Raw genomic sequence first — 24688 nt, forward strand, 5'->3', positions numbered from 1 at the left:
ACTTTACACGAGGACGGTTTCCTATGGAAACGGGGAATTATTTTATCGTTAGTGCCTCCCGTTAAGACGGCGACGGCGAATTCGCGCTTAGGAAACGACACATTTTAAAACCACCCTCCAGAGTGAAATTGTTTGATACGCTTCCCGCTTCCCGCTCCATGTAATCACTTTGGAACGGCACATTTCAGAAACTCTGACGTGCCTGCACAGGCGACACACGCAATGCCGTGCGCGAGTTGGCAACCAAATAAAACATCAGTATGAATTAAGTTTGCCAACATTCAGAATTAAGCTACACTGCGGCCAACTTCAGTTACATGTTCATAACGTTACTGCTGCGAGGAGCCGATGGCTGTACCCGGTCGGCATTTAACGTTATAGTTACAAAGCACGTCGACACTACAGTGTTTTCTCACTGCCAGTAGCAGTAGGGTGACAGATCACAGTCAGCGCTCCCGGTCCTCGCTGCTCGTTAAAGATTTCCAATAGGCGTTATTCTGATAAACTGGTCACATATATGTTACATTCTCACCCGACAAATATTAAAACTTTAACAGTTTGGGGGTTTTTTTTAGCTTGAAAAAAGCTTTTTGGCAAGTCTAAATGACTGCGGAAAGTGTACTCTACTTAAAGCGAAATTACGTCATGCAGTAAGCGTCCTTGTATGGGCAAAGAATAAGGTGATCACACTGCCACCTAGCGACCTGGCATGTACATTACGGCGTTTTAAAAATTCAACGGCGCTCATGTAAACAGGGAGAAGGTGTGAAGGAAAAGGTGTGAAGGAAACGCTATTGTGTCGTTTCTTTCAGAAACTGTCCTTGTGTAAAGGGCCCCATAGTCTGCCATTATTGTAACAGCGCAGTTGAGAACTGTTCACACATTCAAGCCTCTCTTTTTAATAGTTGTCTGTGAGCTTCTGTAAAGCTGCTAATTCTCAATGTTATAAATAGTCATGAACCTTTTGATCCGTGTCTCAAACTAGGCCATTTTGGCTCCTTGAATCTGAGGGAATTGGGCCTGGAAAGTCTTTGAAAAGTCCTTGAATGTGATGTTTAAGAAGGTATGGGAACCCTGTGAATGCCACTAACTGTGCCGGAGTCCATTTAGCTGATACACACATTCCGAATGCACCGCCCACGAGGTCCCTGGTTGGTCAATTCATACGTCTGTCACAGATCTTTTTTTTTTGGCTTGGGGGGCGGGCGTTAACCACTTTTGAGAGTTGTGCTCCAGACGTAGATATCATCTACGGCTGGCACTGCGAGACTAGGGTAAAGCCAGCCTCCACGTGACCTCTATGGCAGAGCCTGTGAAGTCACGTTGAAGGCTGGCTTTACCCAGGCTAGGACTCGTACGTATTGCGCAACATATCATGCGCATGGTATTACAGTGGTTGTTTGATATTGCTGTATATTCACCTTATTCTTTGCGCACACATGGACGCTTCCGCATTACGTCATTCCGTAATAGTATTTCCGTTTTGACTTGCCAAAAACTCAGCAGGCAAGATGGCTGCGCACACTCTGCATATAAACTGGCAGAATTACTCCGCCATAAACTAACATATCTTGGCCAATACGTATGTAACATGCAAAATAAAACAACCCGTAATATCTTAATTTTATGTAGAATGCAGAGGATATGTAACTGTTTAGTTAAACTTGCATTCCAGGAATATTGTGCTCTTAAGATGACGTTAGTGGAGTCGAGGCTGTTGCGTCCTGAAACCCACTAGCGTAACCTATGTGCGATTCGAAATAACGCATCCGAGATAGAAACGTTATGAATATAGCCACGTTATAAACAACAAACTAACGCTGGTGATCCGTATGGAAACAGTGTTACTCGAAATGGTTAAAAGTTATTATCAATTTGGTCATTCAGTGGCATTTTACTGCCATATAACATAACTAACTAGTGGCTAACCACAGAAGCCACAGAAGGCAACTAGCGCTGAACCGGAAGAACAAATACGTTTGCGTTGAACGCGGAAGAGAGAAAAAGTGGGCGTGGTGAATAAGGTGAATACCTTCAAACAGTATCTCGCTACATCCCTAGTTCCAAGTCAAGCACACATTTAGTGCAATTCAAGCAAACAAGCGGCCAATTGGAGTGTCCACCTCTGCTTATGGAGGATGATGCATTGCCTTCCTAATGCCTTATTTCCTTCTGCTGCAGGCTGGATGAGGAGCAGCTGGATGCAGCATTGCTGGGGCTGCTCAAGCTGGTGGAGGAGAAACTCCAGCCTCAGGTCCAGGCAGAGAGGATGAGCCTGGAGGAGTTCTACAAAAGAGATGGAGTGAATGTGATGTCACCCCTTCGTTTGTGATGTCCCATTCGGAAGACTCTACTTTGGTGTTTTGGACCATCTTGGTTTTCAGACATGCCGCAGGAGACGGCGCGAGACCAGGGGTTTCCCACAGAGCTGGAGCTCCACCTGCTATTGGTCCGTGATCGGTCAGCTGCGTGATCATTGGACATTGGACCTGTCATGAAAGGTGAAATTAGGCTACAGACCAAAAGCGTCTTTTGAACCAGGCTGTAAACATCAAGCTGGTGGAGGAGAAACTCCAGCCTCAGGTCCAGGCAGAGAGGATGAGCCTAGAGGAGTTCAGAGAGCCTCTCTGGTAGGGTTGGCACAATGGAGATTGCATCCTCCATCGTCGATGGGGCGACCCCCAACGACCTCTGAGCCTTCTAGATCAGACCATCGTGATCAATCGTGACAATCAGATCATTGTATATAGATTCTGGACTTTTCCTGATGTTTAATTGGTTTAATTTCTTTGTTTGTTTGTTTAATTTCTTTGTTTGTTGGTTTAATTTGTTTGTTTCAAAATCAAAAACAAAATCAAACTAACACCTAGACAGAGCAGACAGACGTACGTCTCTCACATAGTGTCCGGTAGCGTCCATCAACAACAAAACCCCCTGCATGATTCCATCTGCTTTTTAGTTAAAAAAAACAACAACATTCCTTGATTTCCATCTGCCATCGCTCGCTTGAACTCCTCCCCCACAACATTCAGTTTAAAAACAAACACCCTCACAAAGAAAGGTTCATGAAAGTTCATCAGTTTTAGTGTGCCCCTCCCCTCCACCTTGACATCCCCCAGACCTATACCCAGGAGTCAGGAGAGCCGGGGTACTGCTCTGCCCTGTAGGAAGGCCTCCGTGTGCTAGAGTAAAAGTCCACATAGTTGGTGGTGGATTTCAGTCCGTGAGGCTGGGAGCTGTAGTCCACCGTGGGGGGATAGGTGATGACCTCCTCCATGTAGGGGTCATCGTAGCCGTGAGGGTGCTGCACGTACATTCTGTAGGTGTCGTAGTTCCTCCTGCTTGGGTCCTCCGTGTAGTACATAGGCTGCAGAAGAAGAAGAAAGACAGGATGCTCTGATGAACTGCTTTTGACAAGGAAGTAGGCCTGGGCGATAATTCAATGTTATCGTTTATCGTCTTTCTGTGGAATCATATCGTGATGATATGGTGATTTGGGGATATCGTGACACACATTTCTGCTGTCCAAATTGATGTTAACAAAGCAAATTTTACTCACTTTACTTGACAAAATGAAGAATGAAACCTTTTTTAAGGAATATAATTTGAATATTTATATTTTGTTTAACATCACACCTAATTGTTTTATATAGATTTTCTTGTAAATCCCAAGTTCAGTTTTCTTTATTATTATTATTATTATTATTATTATTATTATTATTATTATTATTATTATTATTAAATAAATGTTATCTTAATAAATATGTTATGTTAATAAACTGTAATGTAAATAATTGTTGTATTTTGTAGATGTTTTATATAGATTGTCCTGTAAATAAATGTATTAAATGATTCTTGCTTTTCTTGATGAAGTTTGGTGTTTTGCACTCCTCCACCTTCTTCCTAAAACACTTTTTTCCCAGCTTTAAGCCAATGCTAAAGGAGTCTGGGTAAAATCTCCACATTTGAGAGTAAACTAATTCTACACACTATGTAATTTTCATGTCGTGAGAGTGCCCTCTAGGGGTTGGAACCTACTTTTGCAGTTGGGTCTGCTGATAGATAGCTTCAAATACAGTGGAATCCGCGGCTTAGTGTTCACGGTTATAGTGATCAACCGCTTATATTCATCAAAAAGCTTTGTCCTGAATCATTCCTATACACATGCTGTTTAAATAATCCGCTTACAGTGATCAATACTCCGCTTACAGTGATCATTTTGGGCCTTGTCCCACCTAAGAACTTTTTTTTTACTACAGTAATTTTATTATTTTTGTCCTTACAAACTGCTAAAAATGAGCCCACAAGATACAGCAGTGATACTCGCTGCATGCCTGTCTGTACAGTGGAGAGATCGCAGCATCTCTGTCTGTGGAGAGATGGCAGCATCCCTGTCTTGACGAGACCGCTGTGTTTGAAACAGCAGGAGGCCTAATTTACTGTATGGATTTTTTAAGTCAATAACATTCCTTTACTTAATATGTACTGTATTCATGTAATACATACAAATGTCGATTAGATGGTAATCTGCATGAAAAAGAAAGAAAAAAATAAATTGCTTATAATGATCATCTGCTTATAGTGATCAGTTTGACCCGTCCCAGGGGTACTGTAGGGGTGGGCAATTCTTTCCACCATACTGATTTACATAGTTTTTACAAGTAAGTGAAGGGCCATACATTTGACATCATACCTGCCAACACTTGCAGGAGTCTCCCTATTTTTAACCCTCTCTCCTGCTGTGATTGGTCATTTCTCATGTTAATCCCCCTATACACACACACACACACACACACACACACACACACACACACACACACACACACACACACACACACACACACACACACACACACACACACACACACACACACACACACACACACACACACACACACACACATTATGCGGTGTGTGTGTGCAGCGACAGTGTCGGCGTGACGTAATCAGTGCGCGACAACCATTTGGATTGTTTATTCATATCGTGGTGTCGTTAGATGTAAACTCAGTTGGTTATTTCACAGACAACAAGGTAGTATAATAGTTATGGCTCACGTCATTTATTGTCGTAGTTTTTATTGTGTAGTCAGTGCCATCACTCGACTGTTTCTTTGTCCTCGGGCGCCTCTAATTTCCTAGTGAAAGTGGAGCGAATGTGTCGAGTCGCTGCTTTGTGTTTTTCCTCTGTGTTTACAGTAGCTAGCCCAGCTAGTTTGAGAAGAATGGGTCTGTAACGTTAACGTTACGGTTCTGAAATACCATATTCTACAGTAGTAAATGTAGACTACTGAAATCTGTCAAATCTTAAATGGGGGACATCATTTTTTTTTTTTTTTTTTTTTACTGCGGACGTGTTCGGGGAGCGCGGTGCCCAACTTCAGTTTTGTTTCGCTAACGTACAGTATAAGTATAACGCGAATGCACCCATGCAACTTAGTTGAAACAATAGAGCAGTGCAGAAGGACATTAATGTTAGCGAAGCATCGTTAACCTGCTTAACTTAAATGTGCATGTGCAATGCATGATTTGAAAAATGTAGCTATATGGCTGTTTAGGCCACGTCGCCACAGTTAATGTTGCTAACTACCTTATCCTAAATTAAGTTCTACCTTTTGAAAAAGTAACGTAACACGCCTTCAGGGTGGATGATAAATGGTACAACATTAAATCAAACTATGATGATACTTTTGTTGAGGATTATGTGTGAAACTTTAATGTCTATTTAATAGATAGTAATATGTAACGTGATGTACCGCCGATACTCAAGTTGGCCAAGACAATAATATAATATATATTTTTAGTTGAATCTTCTCCACCATGGTTATCTTATCACCACACCAACTATTACTATTAATGACAAAAAACAAACACACTCAGATGGGTTTCCTTAGAACAAAGTTTATGAGGGTTAATTCTTAATTGGTGTACCCACTACTGGTGTGTCTTTTTTTCACATGAAAGTGTTTGGGAACTCTGGTGTTCCCAAACGCTTCCAATTAGAAGTGATCCAATTATCTAGCCATTATGAACATGGACTTGTTAAAAAAGAAAATCCAGTGCATTGTAATGCATTGTTTACATTTTCTTTCTTCCCATCTCTTCCTCCCTCTCCTTCCCATTTTCCCTCTTGCCCTAATTAGGAAGCTATGGTGTTATTTTTTTCTTTTTTTATATTCCCCCCCCCCAGATTTTTTATCCCCCATTAGTGCTAATTCAATTCTTTATCCTGGTTGCTACTCCACCCTCTGCCGATCTGGGGAGAGCCGAAACTGGCTCCATGCTTCCTCCGAGACATGGGCAGTTAGCCAGCCGCTTCTTTTCACCTGACAGGGGAACCTTCACCGGTACGACATAGCATGTGGGAGGTTCACGCTATTCCAACCAGTTCCCCTCCCTCTGAACAGGCACCTTTAACGACCAGAGGAGGAACCACATTAGTAACCGGGATATTGCATGTTTTGGTGAAGGGGGTTCCTATATGAAGGAAACCCCCGGGAGGCACGGGGAGAACATGCAAACTCCACACAGAAAGGCCCTTTTGACGACCCCACCCGGGCGGTGGGCACTCGAGGACATGCGGACGGGCACGCATTCCTTCAGCGTTCACAGCGTCCCAGGTGGGAATCGAACCCAGGACCTTCGAGCTGTGAGGCGTATGGTGTATGGTGTTCTTTTTATCCCAGATGGAGTCTAACTACCACTGAGGAACACTCACTACCTGCAATATTCTAGTCTGCGATCTAATGAATGAGCTCTGTGGTGGGAAAGGCCTGAGTCAAGACAGCTGTTGTACACTGGAAGATCAGAGAGCAATACCTTGAAAGGCAGGAAGGAGACGTGGAAGAGAGCGAGCGGAGCAGATTCAGACCTGGCACGACGGATCAGAGGAGCACAGGGGAGAAGAGGTGTTGGGGGATGGGGGTTGGAGCGCCATAGGAGGTGGTTGGTGTCATCTCAGGTGTCGTACGATATTTGTGGCTTCTGTCAGAGGAACCGGGATGTGCTTTTCCCTGACCTCATCGAGCTCATGCAGAACAGCGAACAGTGAGTGTCCCATACCGAACCAACATTTCCACGTACAAATTGTGTGGGACCGTTAAAACCATGGGAACTTACAGTATGTGTGGTATCATTAAAAACCATGGGAACTTGCAGTATGTGCGGTATCATTTAAAACCATGGGAACTTACAGTATGTGTGGTATCATTAAAAACCATGGGAACTTACAGTATGTGTGGTATCATTAAAAACCATGGGAACTGCGGTGAGAAGATGCTTTGACCCTTGTTCTCGATTCATCTTCACAGTCACTTCATTCGCAGCTTGTTCCCTGAAAACCTCAACACAGATAAGAAAAGCAGGCCGACCACAGCCAGCTCCAAGATCAAGGTGAGAACCTGGCTGAAACATCTTCTACCCCATGCCACATACAGACTCAATGAGATTCCTTGTTCTGAATGAGAACAAGAAAAGTGTGTACGGAAATGTCATTATGAAGAAATATAAAACAAACAAACAAACCAAAAAAATGGGACAAATACACAGAATACAGTCAACCATAAAAGTGCACCGCTACTACATATTTTTGCTATTTGCCCCAGTTTTTGTTGGTCCTGATCACACCGCTGAGCAAGAATAGTAGTGTGCACATCTCAAAGTCCCATTTGTTGAAAATATGAGGTGGTACATGACATGATGACATGGTACCATACCATGATGACATGGTAAACAAAGGGCAGCTTATAATGGGACCCTATGGAGCCAGCCTTGAGTGTCTCAATCTAGCAGGCTGTGCTTTTTACTGAATTCACTTGATTTGAAAAACGGCGACAGTTCACACAACCTTAACATGACATACATGCTGTGTATACGTCAGGCCTTTGAGTTACTTCTGCTCTCGCTCAGAATGTCAAAATATAAGCCATGTGATGTATGCTTTTTGAGATATTAACGTTTTGTTCGGCACAACTCATGCTAGTTAACTGCTGGGGTTCCGGGGTGGCTTATCCGGGTGTCGTGATGTCACGCTGATTCGTCCTATAACACCCCCAGAAGGCTCAACGTGGTATATCCCACAACCGACCCCACCATCCTGTTCTGAGTGCTGATCAGACCATCCTGTTCTCAGTGCTGATCAGACCATCCTGTTCTCAGTGCTGATCAGACTCTTCTGCTGAAACTATCATCAATAAATCTAAATCAATCAAATCTATGATGATTTCTCTGTCGGGACGGTTTTGAGCGGCAGCTTGGCAGAGCGACCAGTTTCAGTACCTTCTTACCACCATGCATCTTCATTAGTAAGGCGGAGACTGCGTGTGCGACCAAGTCATCCACACATGAACGTGCAATTGTGTTGTCAGTGCTGTCACAGCAGAGATTCAGTGCACACACAGTTCACACAACAGGAAGGACTTGTGCCCATACTGATCTTGACATACTGTACACACCTGCTCTGCCTCACTCCACTCTCTTTCCCACAACAGTCGTGAGAGAATGGATAAAACCCACCCGCAGCACAGCTCAAATTGGGCAGACACACAATGTGGAAAAGGTTGTAATGATGCTTGGACTGTACACCTACTGTATGACGTAGTGAACATCTTCCCACAGGAACAAGCTAATGACCTAGTGAACACATTGATGAAGTGCACTCCTCATTATATCCGCTGCATCAAGCCCAATGAGACCAAGAGACCCAAAGACTGGGAGGAGAGCAGGTTGGCATCCTCACTCACGCACACACACACGCACACATACACACACACACACACACACATGGGCTGGGCAATATATCAACATTATATTGTGATGTGAGACTAGATATCGTCTTAGATTTTGGATATTGTAATATCGTCGTTATACCGGCTCCTCCAGTCTGCATGTCGATGTGTCCTTGGGCAAGACACTGAACACCAAATTGCTGCCGTTGGTGTGCCAGCACCCTGCGTGGTAGCCTGCCACCATCGGTGTATGAATGGGTGAATGTACCTACTGATTGTAAAGCGCTTTGGATAAAAGCGCTATATAAATGCAGGCCATTTACCATTTATAGAATATGGCATAAGTGTTGTCTTTTCCTATAATGCTGCATTACAGTAAAGTGATGTCATTTCCTGAACTTACCAGACTTTTCTATTTTATATTTTGTGTATCGCCGTTCAGCCTAGAAAATACAAAGATGTGATTTTTGGTCCATATCGCCCAGCCTCCCTCTCTCTTTCTCTGTTTCTTCTGTCTCACGCATACATATTTACATCTTCGTGTTGTCTCTCTCACACACACACACACAGACACACACACACACAGAGTAAACGCCACTGGAATAATGATGGTAATTAATTCCAACTGTTTCCAGGGCTAAGCATCAGGTGGAGTACCTCGGGCTGCGAGAAAACATTGCTTTGCCTATCGCAGAGCATTCCCTAAGTTCCTGCAGAGGTGAGTCAAACATGTGTGACTGTGTGTGTGTGTGTCGCAGCAGAGATGGGGACTTGCACTTGAGACTTGGACTTGAGTCGCACTTAAGTCACCAACACAGTGAGTTGAGACTTGACTTGAGACTCGTCCTTCAAAGACTTGAGACTTGACTTGGACTTGAGGTTTGGGACTTGTGAACAATCTTTATTTTTTATTTGTATTTTTTTGGTGCATTAACATTAAGGAAATGTCTACTAATGTCATCCAATCAACTGCACACTGTATTCTAATAGATAAGGAGTGAGGATAATACAGTACATGCTTTGAATTCCTTAGTTTTAGCTATGCAGTGTTCTAAGCAGACCGGATTGCATGCAGCAGATGATAGAACGCTCATCCATAAGACTTGAGACTTGACTTGGACTTGTGACCTGAGACTTGACTTGGACTTGCAAAAAATGACTTGTGAGCATGCATCCCATTTCTGTGTGTTTGTGTGCACGGTTTGCTCTAAGATCGTCCTGGGAGAGCAACATACATGTAACGTCTTTGTGCCTCCTGCTGTGTGTGTGTGTGTGTGTGCGCGCGTGTACGCGCATGCGTGTGTGTGTGTTCGCGCGTGCGTGCGTATGTGTCTGTGTGTGTGTGTTCGTGCGTGCGTGTGTCTGTGTGTGTGTGTTCGTGCGTGCGTGTGTGTTTGTCGTGTCCAGATATGCCATTCTGACCGCTGAGACATGGCCGCCCTGGAGGGGTCCCGAGCAGCAGGGGGTCCTTCACCTCCTCAGATCCGTCAACATGGACACCGACCAGTACCAGATGGGACGCACCAAGGTCTTTGTCAAGAACCCCGAATCGGTACTGAGCAGTTCATTGACTTGATGGATAGCAAACTGATGAAAATGAAATAGTTTAAAAAAACAACATGAGGAATCATTCCGAACTGAAAAGAATGTACATGTATGTATGTATGTATGTATGTATGTATGTATGTATGTATGTACCGTATGTATAATGTATGTGTGCTCCACAGCTCTTCCTGCTGGAGGAGATGAGAGAGAGAGACAGTTTGACACTTTCGCCAGGACCATCCAGAAGGCCTGGAGGAAATACAGCGCCAGGAGGAAGTATGAACAGATGAGAGAGGAGGGTGAGTTGTCAACCAGTTTTCAGGCTTTCGAATCTGCCCACTCCACATTTGGATAGGATGAACTTTTGTGGGGCGGGCAAATGGCAGAGCCAATGGCAGACCTCTGTGCATTTCCTGCTCGCGCATGTGTCATTTCATTCACGGACAGCTAGCGCTGTGAACGGACCAGTCCTCCTCTTTCTGCCTTCTTCCACCCCTCCCCTCCCTTCTCCTACCAAACACCAGCAGTGTTTGCATACTTCCCAGAGAGCATTTCGCAGCATAACATTTTACAAGAAAACAACCAAATCAGGCTAAAAAGTGTTGGATAGAAATCATATTTATTTTTAACACAACATGCAATTCTGGAATATTTATATTTACATACAGGACTTTCACTTGTAACAGATTGAAACTAGTATTTATAGTTGATTGATTGATTAATTGATTGATTGATAGTAGCTATATATAAACTATAGTATTTGTATACTGTGGTATTTCTACTTTTACTCATTTAGGCCTAAAAGATCTGAGAACTTCTGCAACACCACTGTCCTAATCGCACTATTCGAGTCACATCTTATGTCCCGGTCCATAACGTGTGTCCCCCCTTTGCCCACTCAGCCTCTGACATCCTGTAGAACTCCAAGGAGCGGCGGAGGAACAGCATCAACCAGACCACCTGGGTCTGGAGCAGCGGCCAGAGCTGCGCCAATTCCATGGCCAAGAGGGAGCGGGTCGACTTTGCCGACTCCGTCACCCAGTATGACTGCAGGTTTAAGGTGAGGTCCAACTCCTGTTTGATTCAGATGGAAAAATGATTACTGTAAAGACAAGTCAAGTAAAGACAAAAATGTGTCCCTAAAGCTGGGCTCAGACTACAGGATTCTGACAATCCTAGCTGATTTGAAATCTGCTGTGACACGCACTACAGGAGAATCTTCCCAGATTATCTTCCCTAGAATCTCAAACATGCACACACTACAAGATTTGTAAATGTGGCGCACACGCACTACAGGATATTATTAAGATTATCGGCAGGATTAATCACATTGATGCCCGGCCATACTCCGAACCTGTTTCGTTTTTGGGGTTCCAGCAGTGACCAAAGCGCTCCGCCCCCACCTCACCTCTCTCTCTTTTCCCTCATTTTCATGCCCGTCTCGCCAAACAAATGAATCTCACGGTAGTTAGCATGCGTGTAAACAACGCGACTCTATTGTCTGTACAAGTGAGAACACAAACACATGCGCTACCAAAATATATTCCCCTGCTGCATGTCATGAGATCGGCAAAAGTTTGGATAGACTGGATTGCTTCCCGCAGCAACAATGCCTTTTTTCCCCACACTGCCTGATAAAACAGTAGGAGATTACAGCCTCTGACTGGCAGGGGCTCAAAACTACGATATCACAACTTTTTATTCATTGGTCATTCATTGTGATATAAATTAGTGACATTTTCCCCCAAATACTCATGGTTCTGTGCTGTTTGTATTTGGTAGCCTATCTGATGCCTGCAGTGCATCAAATGAGCCGCGTCAATTAATGATAATGACGGGAGTCTCCCGCAGCAGCAGAATGATGTATTCGCGCAGATTTTCAGTCCTAAATATCAAACATGTTTGATATGATCGGGACGGCCCCGATGAGGCTTTGAGCAGATCGGGAGGCTTAAGATTGGATCTGCAAACAGCTCACACTACAAGATAATCGGTGCCGAAAGTCGGGCCCGACCAAGCTTGGCAAGCTGCCAGGCCAGATTTCTCCTCCGATTCTCGGGAGGGGTGAATCGGGCATAAATCGGCCCGAAAATCCTGTAGTGTGAGCCAGCCTTAAAAGACACACTTATTGTCCTTCAAAGGAATGAAGAAAAAAACATCTGTTACTGTAAGTTGCTTTGCATTACAAAAGTAAAGGCCATTCCGTGGCCTAATGGATAAGACACAGGACTGCGAAGCGGGCGCCGCAGGATCGAATCCCCCATGAGGTGCTATCCCCCCCCCATTAAAAACATGCAGAAGATCAGGGCCCGTATTTATCAAGCGTCTCAGAGTGCCATTTTAGTCGTAAGTGCTGAGAATTTGTGAAATTTAGTCCTACTCTCACACTTAAGAATAAAAGCTTTTTATCAACCTTCTTAAGACTAGGAAACACTCCTACTCCCCCAGCTATTTAGGAGTCCTCAGGAGGTGTCCTAAGTGGTTAGGAGTTGCCAGCAGGGCAATGTTGACATCATGGCATTCAGGAGACAGAGACGTGCGCGAATCTTCAGAGAGCGGAAGGATGTACTTGAATTATTTGACAACGAGCAGTTGATCAAACGATATCGATTAGACAGAGTGGGCATCATCTATGTCAGTGTTTCCCAACCGGGGGTACGGGGACCCCTAGGGGTACGCGAGCACATTGCAGGGGGTACGCGGAAAGATTGAGGATTAATACAATTTATTTTCAGATGAGAGGAGAGAGAGAGAAACTCTGCGCCGCAACTATTGTTCCGGGGAGCCCCGGCGGCTCCCCGGAAGGTGTTAACTGTGACACCTCTACTCTGTGAAAAACAAAAGAAGTCGTTCACGTTGGCTGCAGGTCAAACAATAGCTCCCACTATGCGTGGCTCAAACGCCCGGCTGATCCGGATTTCGGTTCAGGCGAGCCAAGGGAAAAAAGGAAAAGGGAGGCCAGGTCTAAGGGTTAGCCGCGGCTGTTCAATGAAAAATACATTTTGTATGGATTTACCTGTAGGCCTACCTCAGCGGATCCACCGCAGCCACAGTGTTTTTTCTGTGGCGAAGTCCTGGCAAATAATTAAATGAAGCCAGCTCATCTGCAACGCCACCAGAGCACCAAACACGCAGCATGTCTTGGTAAGACGAACTACTTTTTCACTCGAAAACTCTCACTGTCACTGTCACTGCTTGTGGCTAAATCAAAAAAGCCTAATTCAATCGTTGAGGATCTGATTCTTCCTGCAGCCCTGATGTTAGCTGAAACTATGATCGACAAGAAAGCAGCAGACGCTCTCAAAACGGTTCCATTGTCAAACAACACAGTCTCTCGTCGGATCGATGATATGTCAATTAATATTGTTGGACAAGTTGTGAATAAAATGAAGCAAGCAGGTCAATTCGCTTTGCAGTTAGATGAAATGACCGATGTCAGTGGGGAAGCCCAGCTGCTAGCTTTTGCTCGTTATAAAGACATGTCGGACATAAATGAACATATTTTGTTTTGCAAGAAGCTTGTAGGAAAGACAACTGGCGAGAAAATATTTCAGATTATAGACAGCTTTTTTAAAGACAACAATCTGGAGTGGAAATCTTGTAGTCATATCTGTACCGATGGCGCAGCTGCAATGACGGGGAAAATCAAAGGACTGTGATGTGCACTGATTTGAACTTTTGCTTTTTGGATCTACTTATCTTATGTGTGATATTTTGCCTGGTAACAGCTGCCCCCAGAACTGTCAAAGCTTATGAAAGACAAACTAGCTCAGGTGTCTTTTTAAAAGGTGCCAAGTGACTGAATAAAAATAGTTGAAACTGTTACTGTGTTAGTCTGAATATATCTATCTCTATATAGGCTATATATAATATTTTGCTAATTCTCAATAAGTGTAGGCTATAGCTATTTGTATTAAAGGGGAGTCATTCAAAATGATTTTAATTTAATATTGTTTTAATTTAATAATCAGTTGTGTTGGATAGTAAAAGTTGAATGAGATTAATGGAACAAATTTGGGAGAATCATCAACACGCTGTCAGGGGGTACACTTGGCATGGCAAAACAGCTCAAGGGGTACACAGCACAAAAAAGGTTGGGAACCACTGATCTATGTGACCGATTTGATTAGGGACATCATCACACCACTGACCCTTCGCAGCAATGGCATAACAGCAGAACATGTTTGCTCATCATACAGCCTATAGAACCTGGCTATATAGGGTAGTCAATTGACAGCACACCAGTTTCGAGTCAGTTGTGGGATTAGGTAAATTGGGTGGATTAGGAAACATTTAGCCTATTCTTGAGTCATTTTCAATGTAGGCTATCTTGTATTATTTTGTTGATAATTTCTTCTGAAATTATTGGTGAATATATGCTACACTCCCATTGTGCATTTCACTGTTGAATCATCTCTATTTAGGATATTCGTGCATAAGGGATTCCATTCAGCGATTGGCCATTCCTGTGTACTTGGAATTGCGTCATCAACATTTCCCTTTACGGCACACACACCTGTCACCACACACACACACACACACACACACACACCTGTCGTAAATCAGCTCTGAGATTGACACTTAAGATTCAGTCCTACACCTCGCTGAAAGAGGGAGTGAGATGCATAATAACTGACTTTTAAGTGCAGCTTTTGGCTGGGATTTTTTTTGCTCATAAGTGTACTCTTAGCAGTGTTCTTAGCAGTAATTCTAGGAAGCTTGATAAATACGGGCCCAGGGCCCGTATTTATCAAGCCTCTCAGAGTGCCATTTTAGTCCTAAGTGCTGAGAATTTGTGAAATTTAGTCCTACTCTCACACTTAAGAATAAAAGCTTTTTATCAACCTTCTTAAGACTAGGAAACACTCCTACTCCCCCAGCTATTTAGGAGTCCTCAGGAGGTGTCCTAAGTGGTTAGGAGTTTCCAGCAGGGCAATGTTGACCAGTGGTGTAGTCTACCTTTTTTCAGAGGGTATACTGACTCTGACTGACATTTCCCACGGATATTGTCGCGTTTTTCTTTCATGGCTTGACAGAAAAAGTATGCCTTCACGCGCCTAGTTGGCTTGAAAATAGAACTCACGTAAAAATCGGCGCAGCTCAGGCGAGGCGTGGGTACACGGAAGGTTCACGTTGAGGCGCCCTGTGTACACAGCCTCATTGACTAAAAAGGACGCCTTTAAAAGCGTGGGTAAAGGCAAGGCTTGGGTGCTGTGTGTGAACGTAGGGTAACACACGCACAGGGTGAATTTTATAAATGGAAATTGAAAACGATACATATCATAGCGCATTTCCCAGTGCGCATATGCAAATCTGAGTCATTTCGCAGTGTGTATACGGCGTATACCTGCGTATCACGTAGACGACACCACTGATGTTGACATCATGGCATTCAGGAGATAGAGACGTGCGCAAATCTTCTCCACTAAGCACAGCGTGTCATCCTCCCTCCAATTCGGCTTTCTTTTGGATTCCATGTTTGCTCATCATACAGCCTATAGAACCTGGCTATATAGGGTAGTCAATTGACAGCACACCAGTTTAGAGTCAGTTGTGGGATTAGGTAAATTGGGTGGATTAGGAAACATTTAGCCTATTCTTGAGTGATTTTCAATGTAGGCGATCTTGTATTATTTTGTTGATAATTTCTTCTGAAATTATTGGTGAATATATGCTACACTCCCATTGTGCATTTCACTGTTGAATCATCTCTATTTAGGATATTTCGTGCATAAGGGATTCCATTCAGCGATTGGCCATTCCTGTGTACTTGGAATTGCGTCATCAACATTTCCCTTTACGGCACACACACCTGTCACCACACACACACACACACACACACCTGTCGTAAATCAGCTCTGAGATTGACACTTAGGATTCAGTCCTACACCTCGCTGAAAGAGGGAGTGAGATGCATAATGACTGACTTTTAAGTGCAGCTTTTAGCTGGGAATTTTTTTGCTCATAAGTGTACTCTTAGCAGTGTTCTTAGGAGTAATTCTATGAAGCTTGATAAATACGGGCCCAGATCGTCATCGTCATCCGACCAGTGACGACAACATCCGAAGTCGGTCCCCGGGCGCTGTACGAGAAAGCGACCACTGCTCCTGGCCTGCCCCTCGGAGGAAAGGACAAAAAGCCAGGATGGGTTAAATGCAGAGGACAAATTTCACCAGCCACCGTCAGCATGTGTGTGTTTGTGGCCCTCCGTGCATGTGTTGATGTGTAACCGTGTGACAATAAAAAGACGGGCTTGTCCGTCTAAAATCGTGTTTAAAAAAAACATATTACATGTAATATATTACTTTTAGCAGTAACTCAGTAATATAACTTATTACTTATAGGATTTCAGTAATATTATACCAGTTACTTTGTCAAGTAACTCAAGTTACAAATTGAGTTACATTTTATTAAATACATTACATTACATATTTTTTTTTTTTTTTTTTTTTTTTTTTACATATTTACATATTTAAAAAAGATACAATAATTTCCTAATCAAACAGTGTTTTTATGCAAATAACCACTGTAGATGACAATAACAACGGAAAAGAATAACATTTAGAATTTTGGATTGTTTACACTGACTTCAAGGCGGTTGAAATTATTTTTCGGAATGGTCCCGGGGCGGCGATGTCATTCTGCTGCTGCTGTTGTTTTGGTAAAAGTAATGCAAAAGTAGTCTAATAAGTAACAAGTTACTCTACACAGAAAGTAATATTGGAAAGTAACTTATTACTTTCAAATGAAAGTAACTAGTAATATGTAGTATATTACATTTTGAAAGTAACTTGCCCAACACTGGTCATTTGACACTAGCAAAATGTGGCTTGGTTTTATCCTACACTGCGACAATGTGAGACTGCAGATTTATCGAGCATCTGTTCCCATTAAAGTCGACTTCTAGAATAGATTAGAGGCTTCTTTGTGGCCTTGACATAACCATCCTTCTCCCGAGCCACCCACTCTACTTCTCCTTCCTTGCATTAGTCACCCCTCTCACTTCCTTCTTTTGTCTCACATCCAGTCCATTAAGAGAGACCTGATCTTGACCCCCAAGTGTATCTATCTGATTGGCCGGGAGAAGGTGAAGAAGGGGCCGGAGAAAGGACAGATCAAAGAGGTGCTGAAACGAAAGATGGAGTTTGGAAACATCACCGGCATCTCTCTCAGGTAGTAGCATATCTCTCAGGTAGTAGTATCTCTCTCAGGTAGTAGCATATCTCTCAGGTAGTAGTATCTCTCTCAGGTAGTAGTATCTCTCTCAGGTAGTAGCATATCTCTCAGGTAGTAGTATCTCTCTCAGGTAGTAGCATATCTCTCAGGTAGTAGCATATCTCTCAGGTAGTAGTAGCTCTCTCAGGTAGTAGCATATCTCTCAGGTAGTAGCATCTCTCTCAGGTAGTAGCATATCTCTCAGGTAGTAGCATATCTCTCAGGTAGTAGCATATCTCTCAGGTAGTAGTATCTCTCTCAGGTAGTAGCATCTCTCTCAGGTAGTAGTATCTCTCTCAGGTAGTAACATCTCTCTCAGGTAGTAGCATATCTCTCAGGTAGTAGCATATCTCTCAGGTAGTAGCATCTCTCTCAGGTAGTAGCATCTCTCTCAGGTAGTAGTATCTCTCTCAGGTAGTAGTATATCTCTCAGGTAGTAGTATCTCTCTCAGGTAGTAGCATATCTCTCAGGTAGTAGCATCTCTCTCAGGTAGTAGCATATCTCTCAGGTAGTACATAGTAGTATCTCTCTCAGGTAGTAGCATCTCTCTCAGGTAGTAGCATATCTCTCAGGTAGTAGTATCTCTCTCAGGTAGTAGCATCTCTCTCAGGTAGTAGCATCTCTCTCAGGTAGTAGTATATCTCTCAGGTAGTAGTATCTCTCTCAGGTAGTAGTATCTCTCTCAGGTAGTAGCATATCTCTCAGGTAGTAGCATATCTCTCAGGTAGTAGCATCTCTCTCAGGTAGTAGTATCTCTCTCAGGTAGTAGCATCTCTCTCAGGTAGTAGTATCTCTCTCAGGTAGTAGTATCTCTCTCAGGTAGTAGCATATCTCTCAGGTAGTAGTATCTCTCTCAGGTAGTAGCATATCTCTCAGGTAGTAGCATATCTCTCAGGTAGTAGCATCTCTCTCAGGTAGTAGCATATCTCTCAGGTAGTAGTATATCTCTCAGGTAGTAGCATCTCTCTCAGGTAGTAGCATCTCTCTCAGGTAGTAGCATCTCTCTCAGGTAGTAGCATATCTCTCAGGTAGTAGCATCTCTCTCAGGTAGTAGTATCTCTCTCAGGTAGTAGTATCTCTCTCAGGTAGTAGCATCTCTCTCAGGTAGTAGTATCTCTCTCAGGTAGTAGTATCTCTCTCAGGTAGTAGCATATCTCTCAGGTAGTAGTATCTCTCTCAGGTAGTAGTATCTCTCTCAGGTACTAGCATCTCTCTCAGGTAGTAGTATCTCTCTCAGGTAGTAGTGTCTCTCTCAGGTAGTAGCATCTCTCTCAGGTAGTAGTATCTCTCTCAGGTAGTAGTATCTCTCTCAGGTAGTAGCATATCTCTCAGGTAGTAGTATCTCTCTCAGGTAGTAGCATATCTCTCAGGTAGTAGCATCTCTCTCAGGTAGTAGCATATCTCTCAGGTACTAGCATCTCTCTCAGGTAGTAGCATATCTCTCAGGTAGTAGTATATCTCTCAGGTAGTAGCATCTCTCTCAGGTAGTAGCATCTCTCTCAGGTAGTAGCATATCTCTCAGGTACTAGTATCTCTCTCAGGTAGTAGCATATCTCTCAGGTAGTAGCATCTCTCTCAGGTAGTAGCATCTCTCTCAGGTAGTAGTATCTCTCTCAGGTAGTAGTATCTCTCTCAGGTAGTAGCATCTCTCTCAGGTAGTAGTATCTCTCTCAGGTACTAGTATCTCTCTCAGGTAGTAGTATCTCTCTCAGGTAGAAGCATCTCTCTCAGGTAGTAGTATATCTCTCAGGTAGTAGTATCTCTCTCAGGTAGTAGTATATCTCTCAGGTAGTAGTATCTCTCTCAGGTAGTAGTATCTATCTCAGGTAGTAGTATCTCTCTCAGGTAGTAGCATCTCTCTCAGGTAGTAGCATCTCTCTCAGGTAGTAGCATCTCTCTCAGGTAGTAGTATATCTCTCAGGTAGTAGTATCTCTCTCAGGTAGTAGTATCTCTCTCAGGTAGTAGTATCTCTCTCAGGTAGTAGCATATCTCTCAGGTAGTAGCATATCTCTCAGGTAGTAGTATCTCTCTCAGGTAGTAGTATCTCTCTCAGGTAGTAGCATCTCTCTCAGGTAGTAGTATCTCTCTCAGGTAGTAGTATCTCTCTCAGGTAGTAGCATATCTCTCAGGTAGTAGTATCTCTCTCAGGTAGTAGTATCTCTCTCAGGTAGTAGCATATCTCTCAGGTAGTAGCATATCTCTCAGGTAGTAGTATCTCTCTCAGGTAGTAGTATATCTCTCAGGTAGTAGTATCTCTCTCAGGTAGTAGTATCTCTCTCAGGTAGTAGTATCTCTCTCAGGTAGTAGCATCTCTCTCAGGTAGGAGTGGTCATGGCACCATCTCTCTCAGGTAGGAGTGGCAGCATTTGTGGTTGATGTTTTTTTTTTCTGGACAGTAAAACTAGAAAATGAAAATATTCCCCAGAATTCAGAATTTGCATAATTAATTTCTCTCTTCTTGGGGTCAGTTTCAAAAACGCTGATTCAGCATAAGTCAAATTTAAAGTTATTTTTCAATGGGGAAAAACAATCTAGTGTTTGGTTAGGCTTTTTACATGTTACATTTGAGTAATTTGGCTGACACTTATTATGAACCAGTTAAAATGAGTACAAATAATCCACAAATCACAATCATTTCAATGAATGCAGTTCTGCTGTAAATAAGTATAGCCTATCCACAGAAAGACGGATAGAGACCGATAGAGACACACCTTTTTAAGCCCCTCCCCCTGACTCTACAAGGAAGCGAGAGTGGAGACAGAAAGCGCAGCGGCCGGTGAAGCACGCACATACGCACGCACGCGCACACACACACACACTCATGCACGCACATGCGCGGAGTGCCAGAGAGGGGAGGGGGGATGGGGGAGAAGTCTATGCGTCCAACCTGAGCAAACCTGCACGACTTACTTCAACACCTGGATGTGTTTTTTTTTATGCTGCCTTGGGGGACATTCAGACCAAAAGCATTTTTGGAGCTGCCAGCATCTTTCTGCAATTCATTCTCTATGTAAGGACGCGCTAAACGTGCTCCTATTTTAATGAACGCACCTGGGGCCAGTTGAACCAACTGGTCTTACACTGGTCTTAAGCTAAGTTGGTCGTAACTTTACGACCTAACAGCTACGCTGGTTGCACCAAGACGGCTTAAGCCTTCTTTTCACTACGACCAGGCGTAACTCTTACGCCTGGTCAGGAGGAGGCGTAGAGCCTGCCTGTAACAGAGATCTCCGTGTCTTATCAGCGGAGACCTTTTTGAGTCCTTACTGTCATCGTCGTAACACAGCCAGTTCTCCGTCTTTGAAGCATGATGTTAGATTACAACGAACTAGTTGTGTGGCTTAGCCTTCCCAAATGTTGCCGTTAATTTTTTAGAATTTAATACATAGAATTGGGAACGTTACATTCAATTTAATTCAGACTGTCTGTCTGGCTCAATCGCCACCATTTTTCCCCGGGAGCGAGGGAGGGTGGGAGGAGGGAGGGTGTAGTGATGCACATACAGTAGTGGTTGAGAGAGCGTAGTGGCACAGTGCGCAGTGCGAAGACCCTCTCCATCACAATAGGAGATGGTCTGCCCAAGACCTCTACTAAGTTAATCAAATCATCTCACAAGAATTGACCATTTCTTCTTTGCAAGATGCTTTAGTACAGAGGTTCTCAAATGTTTTTCAGCCAAGGACCCCTTACAAGATAAAAAATATACCGGGGACCCCCTCATTCTGATTTGTGATTTTGGGCTAAGCTTAATTGTTTCCACGGTAACGTGCTTGACTTTTAATTTGATAGGTTTGTTATTAGAATGTAATCCATGAACCATTTTAGATTTAAAGCATAAACTATTTTCGTTGAACTATGAAGATTTTGCAAAAAATCACACATTACATTACATTTACATTACGACATTTAGCAGACGCTTTTGTTTTGTCCAAAGCGACTTACAATATCACAATTTGTCAACAGTACAGAAAACCACTATGCAACACAATCAATGACAGCCAAGATATTTTGATAGACTAGCACCATGTAGGAAGTAGTTTGAGAAGGAATAAGTAACATGTAGCATTTTATTTTTAAATTATTATTATTATTATTATTATTATTAATTTATTTTTACCTGAAAACTTTTCACGGACCCCCTGGCAAAGTGCCACGGACCCCTGGGGGTCCGCGGACCCCCATTTGAGAACCACTGATCTATAGAGTATATGTGACAATTCATGAACATATCTACATCTTTTCATAATAAATTAGTTGAACTTGAACTATGCACTCAACCTATACTTTACAGATGTTTCACGAATATTCAACAAACAATTTGTAAACTATTTAATATTTGTTGAAGCTTCTAATTATCAACGATTCTAATTATCAGCTCAGAATAAATTAGAACATGAGCTATGCACGCAACCTTTACAAATGTTCAAAACCCTATATACATATTCAACAATTAGTTAACCATTTAATTAATATTTGTCGAACATTCTAATGATCAAGCCGGTTGCACCAACTGGTCTTACGACTGGTCTTAAGATATATCAAGTAGAGACGAGTAAGACCAGGTCGAGTGGAGCTGTACTGTGCTGTTATATGTGGTGGAAATGAGCCAAAAAAGAAACGCCTATCTAGACTAGGCTAGGCTATTTCTAACTGGAGAAGATTGTCATAATGTCTTGTATTGTTGATCTATTTATTTTTCAATGTATTGTATATCCAATTATGTGTATATTTGTAACGTAAATTCTGTTATTTGCTCCTATCAATTAATTTATACCCTGTCAATTCAATATGAGCGACAATATTTGGTCATCATCAAAATATCTGTTGGTAAACAAATCGCGTTACTGGGTGGCAACGGCAATGGAACCCTGTGGAGCCTGAGCTTTGGGCCTTGAGTGTCTGACTCTAGCCGGCTGACCCCGTTTACATTTTAAAAACTGCGACAGTTCACACAACTTTAACACGACATGCATATATTATACATCAAACTCTTGGGGTAGCCTAGTTCCTGCTCTCGCTCAGAATGTCAAAATATAAGCGATGTGATGTATAGTTTCTGAGATATTAACGTTTGTTTGACATAACTCCTGTGTTATCCAAAACATCCAGTTTGACCCAGCCTCCTTGGGACAACAGCACAGAGCCATGACAGCCAATCAGAGAGGTCGCTTTCAGGCCAAAATGGCAGATTTGCTGTTCACTGATGTTGCAATGGAATAACCTATTAGCATTTGGTTCTTATCAATGTGAGATCTTTGTCTCCTGTGTAGCAGACAGACAGTGAAGGGAAGATGGCAGACGTGGTGAACGTCGGGGTCAACCTGGAGGCATTCTCCCAGGCGATCAGCGGCATCCAGGCGCTGCGCTCCAGCGTCAGCCGCGTGTTTGAGTCGCTGAAGGACGGCATGAAGAACCGCGAGACCCTGGAAGCCCGCGAGAAGGGCTTCATATCAGAGTTCCAGGACAACCTGCAGGTACAGTAGGGATGTAACGATACACTCAACTCACGATTTGATACGATTCACGTTACTGAGTTCACAATATCAGTGTTTCCCCTTTTTTGTTTTTTTTCCCCCTGCTCTCCCCAAAATTTCAATAAACCTTTATGGCATATTATTACAATACAACAATACTGGTGTTGACAGTGGACAGTAATAGCAGATGCCAAATCATTCAAAACAATAAGCATTTTGCTTTTAGGAGCATTGTGCCAGCGTGCAGTGCTGTTCCAAAACATGTCAACGTGTGTCGTTGCCGGGGAAACGCATATCCCATAATACAACAGGGGCGGCTGTGGCTCAGGAGGTAGAGCAGGTCGTCCACTAACCAGAAGGTCGGTGGTTCGAACCCGGCTCCTCCAGTCCGCATGTCGAAGTGTCCTTGGGCAAGACACTGAACCCCAAATTGCTCCTGATGGCTGTGCCAGCACCCTGCGTGGCAGCTGGCCGCCTTCGGTGTGTGAATGGGTGAATGTAGGCACATTGTAAAGCACTTTGAATAAAAGCGCTATATAAATGCAGTCCATTTACCATTTAACTGTTCACATCGCATCCCATAATAGTATGATGATACTTGGGATGCCATTGCCAACATAGATGCGAACAGGTTAGCTAAAGGTTTAGCGTCACCAGCGAGGGCCACCACCGTTGCGGTTGTGGTACGTTTCGAAATCCTTCCAGGCCTGAAATCTTTTCTAGAGGAAACACTGAATATGATAACATAGCAAGACCAGAATAGATGACCTAAGGTCCCATCCTCCGATTTACACTTACCAAAGGCATTGGAGACAGAAGGAAATATTTTGTTCAGTTTGGTTTTAGAAAGTATGGATTTGTAACTGTCTCTGTCTCTTACGTTCCGACCTGCAGGCTGTCAACAGAGACCTCAATGAGTTGGAGCGTCTCAGTGGCCTGGTTGGACGTCCCTCTGAGTCTCACCCTCTTCATAACAGTGGTCTTCTCAGTTTGGACCCAGTCCAGGACAAAACCCCACTTTACTCCCAGCTGCTGCAGGCCTACAAGTGGTCCAACAAGTTGCAGTACCACGCTGGCCTGGCCTCCAGTTTGTTGAACCAGCAGTCGCTCAAACGATCGGCCAATCAGATGGGAGCGTCGGCCAAGAGGCGGCCCAAGGTCCAACCCAGCACGTTGGTCCTGCCCCCTCAGTATGTGGACGATGTCATCTCTCGGATCGGCAGAATGTTCCCCGACATGACCATCGAACTGTTCAGACCCAACGGGACGTCGGCCGTCCTGCTGGTGACCCTGGGGAAGGTGCTGAAGGCGATCGTCGTGATGCGCTCTCTGTTCATCGACAGAACGATCGTCAGGGGATACAACGAGAACGTTTACAATGAGGAGGGAAAGCTGGACATCTGGACCAAGTCCCATTACCAGGTGTTCCAGAAGGTCACCGACCACGCCACCACGGCTCTGCTGCACTACCAGCTGCCTCAGATGCCCGACGTGGTCGTACGCTCCTTCATGACGTGGCTGCGTAGCTACATTAAACTCTTCCAGTCTCCCTGCCAGCGTTGCGGTCGCTTCCTGCAGGACGGACTTCCTCCAACGTGGAGGGACTTTAGGACCCTGGAGGCTTTCCACGACACCTGCCGCATGTAGACAAGACAGACGGACAGATTTACTGACTGGCTTGATAGACAGAAATGTCCTGTTATCTATTTTGTAGACTGCTCCTTCTTTG

General features: G+C 43.6%; 1 protein-coding gene across 1 annotated transcript; it reads left to right on the forward strand.

The window, feature by feature from the left end:
• The first annotated feature begins 5919 nt into the window (after window positions 1-5919).
• On the forward strand, window positions 5920-24688 carry LOC310770943 (mediator of RNA polymerase II transcription subunit 27-like). The gene is made up of 9 exons (XM_083663641.1): window positions 5920-7044; window positions 7308-7389; window positions 8614-8720; window positions 9359-9441; window positions 10131-10275; window positions 10451-10567; window positions 11171-11328; window positions 22756-22959; window positions 23854-24688. The coding sequence occupies exons 7-9, from the start codon at window positions 11266-11268 to the stop codon at window positions 24604-24606; spliced, it is 1020 nt and encodes a 339-aa protein (XP_083519767.1). The 5' UTR covers window positions 5920-7044; window positions 7308-7389; window positions 8614-8720; window positions 9359-9441; window positions 10131-10275; window positions 10451-10567; window positions 11171-11265; the 3' UTR covers window positions 24607-24688.

This window comes from Poromitra crassiceps, assembly GCF_964638095.1.
Source record: "Poromitra crassiceps genome assembly, contig: HAP1_SCAFFOLD_268, whole genome shotgun sequence".
Taxonomy (NCBI): domain Eukaryota; kingdom Metazoa; phylum Chordata; class Actinopteri; order Beryciformes; family Melamphaidae; genus Poromitra; species Poromitra crassiceps.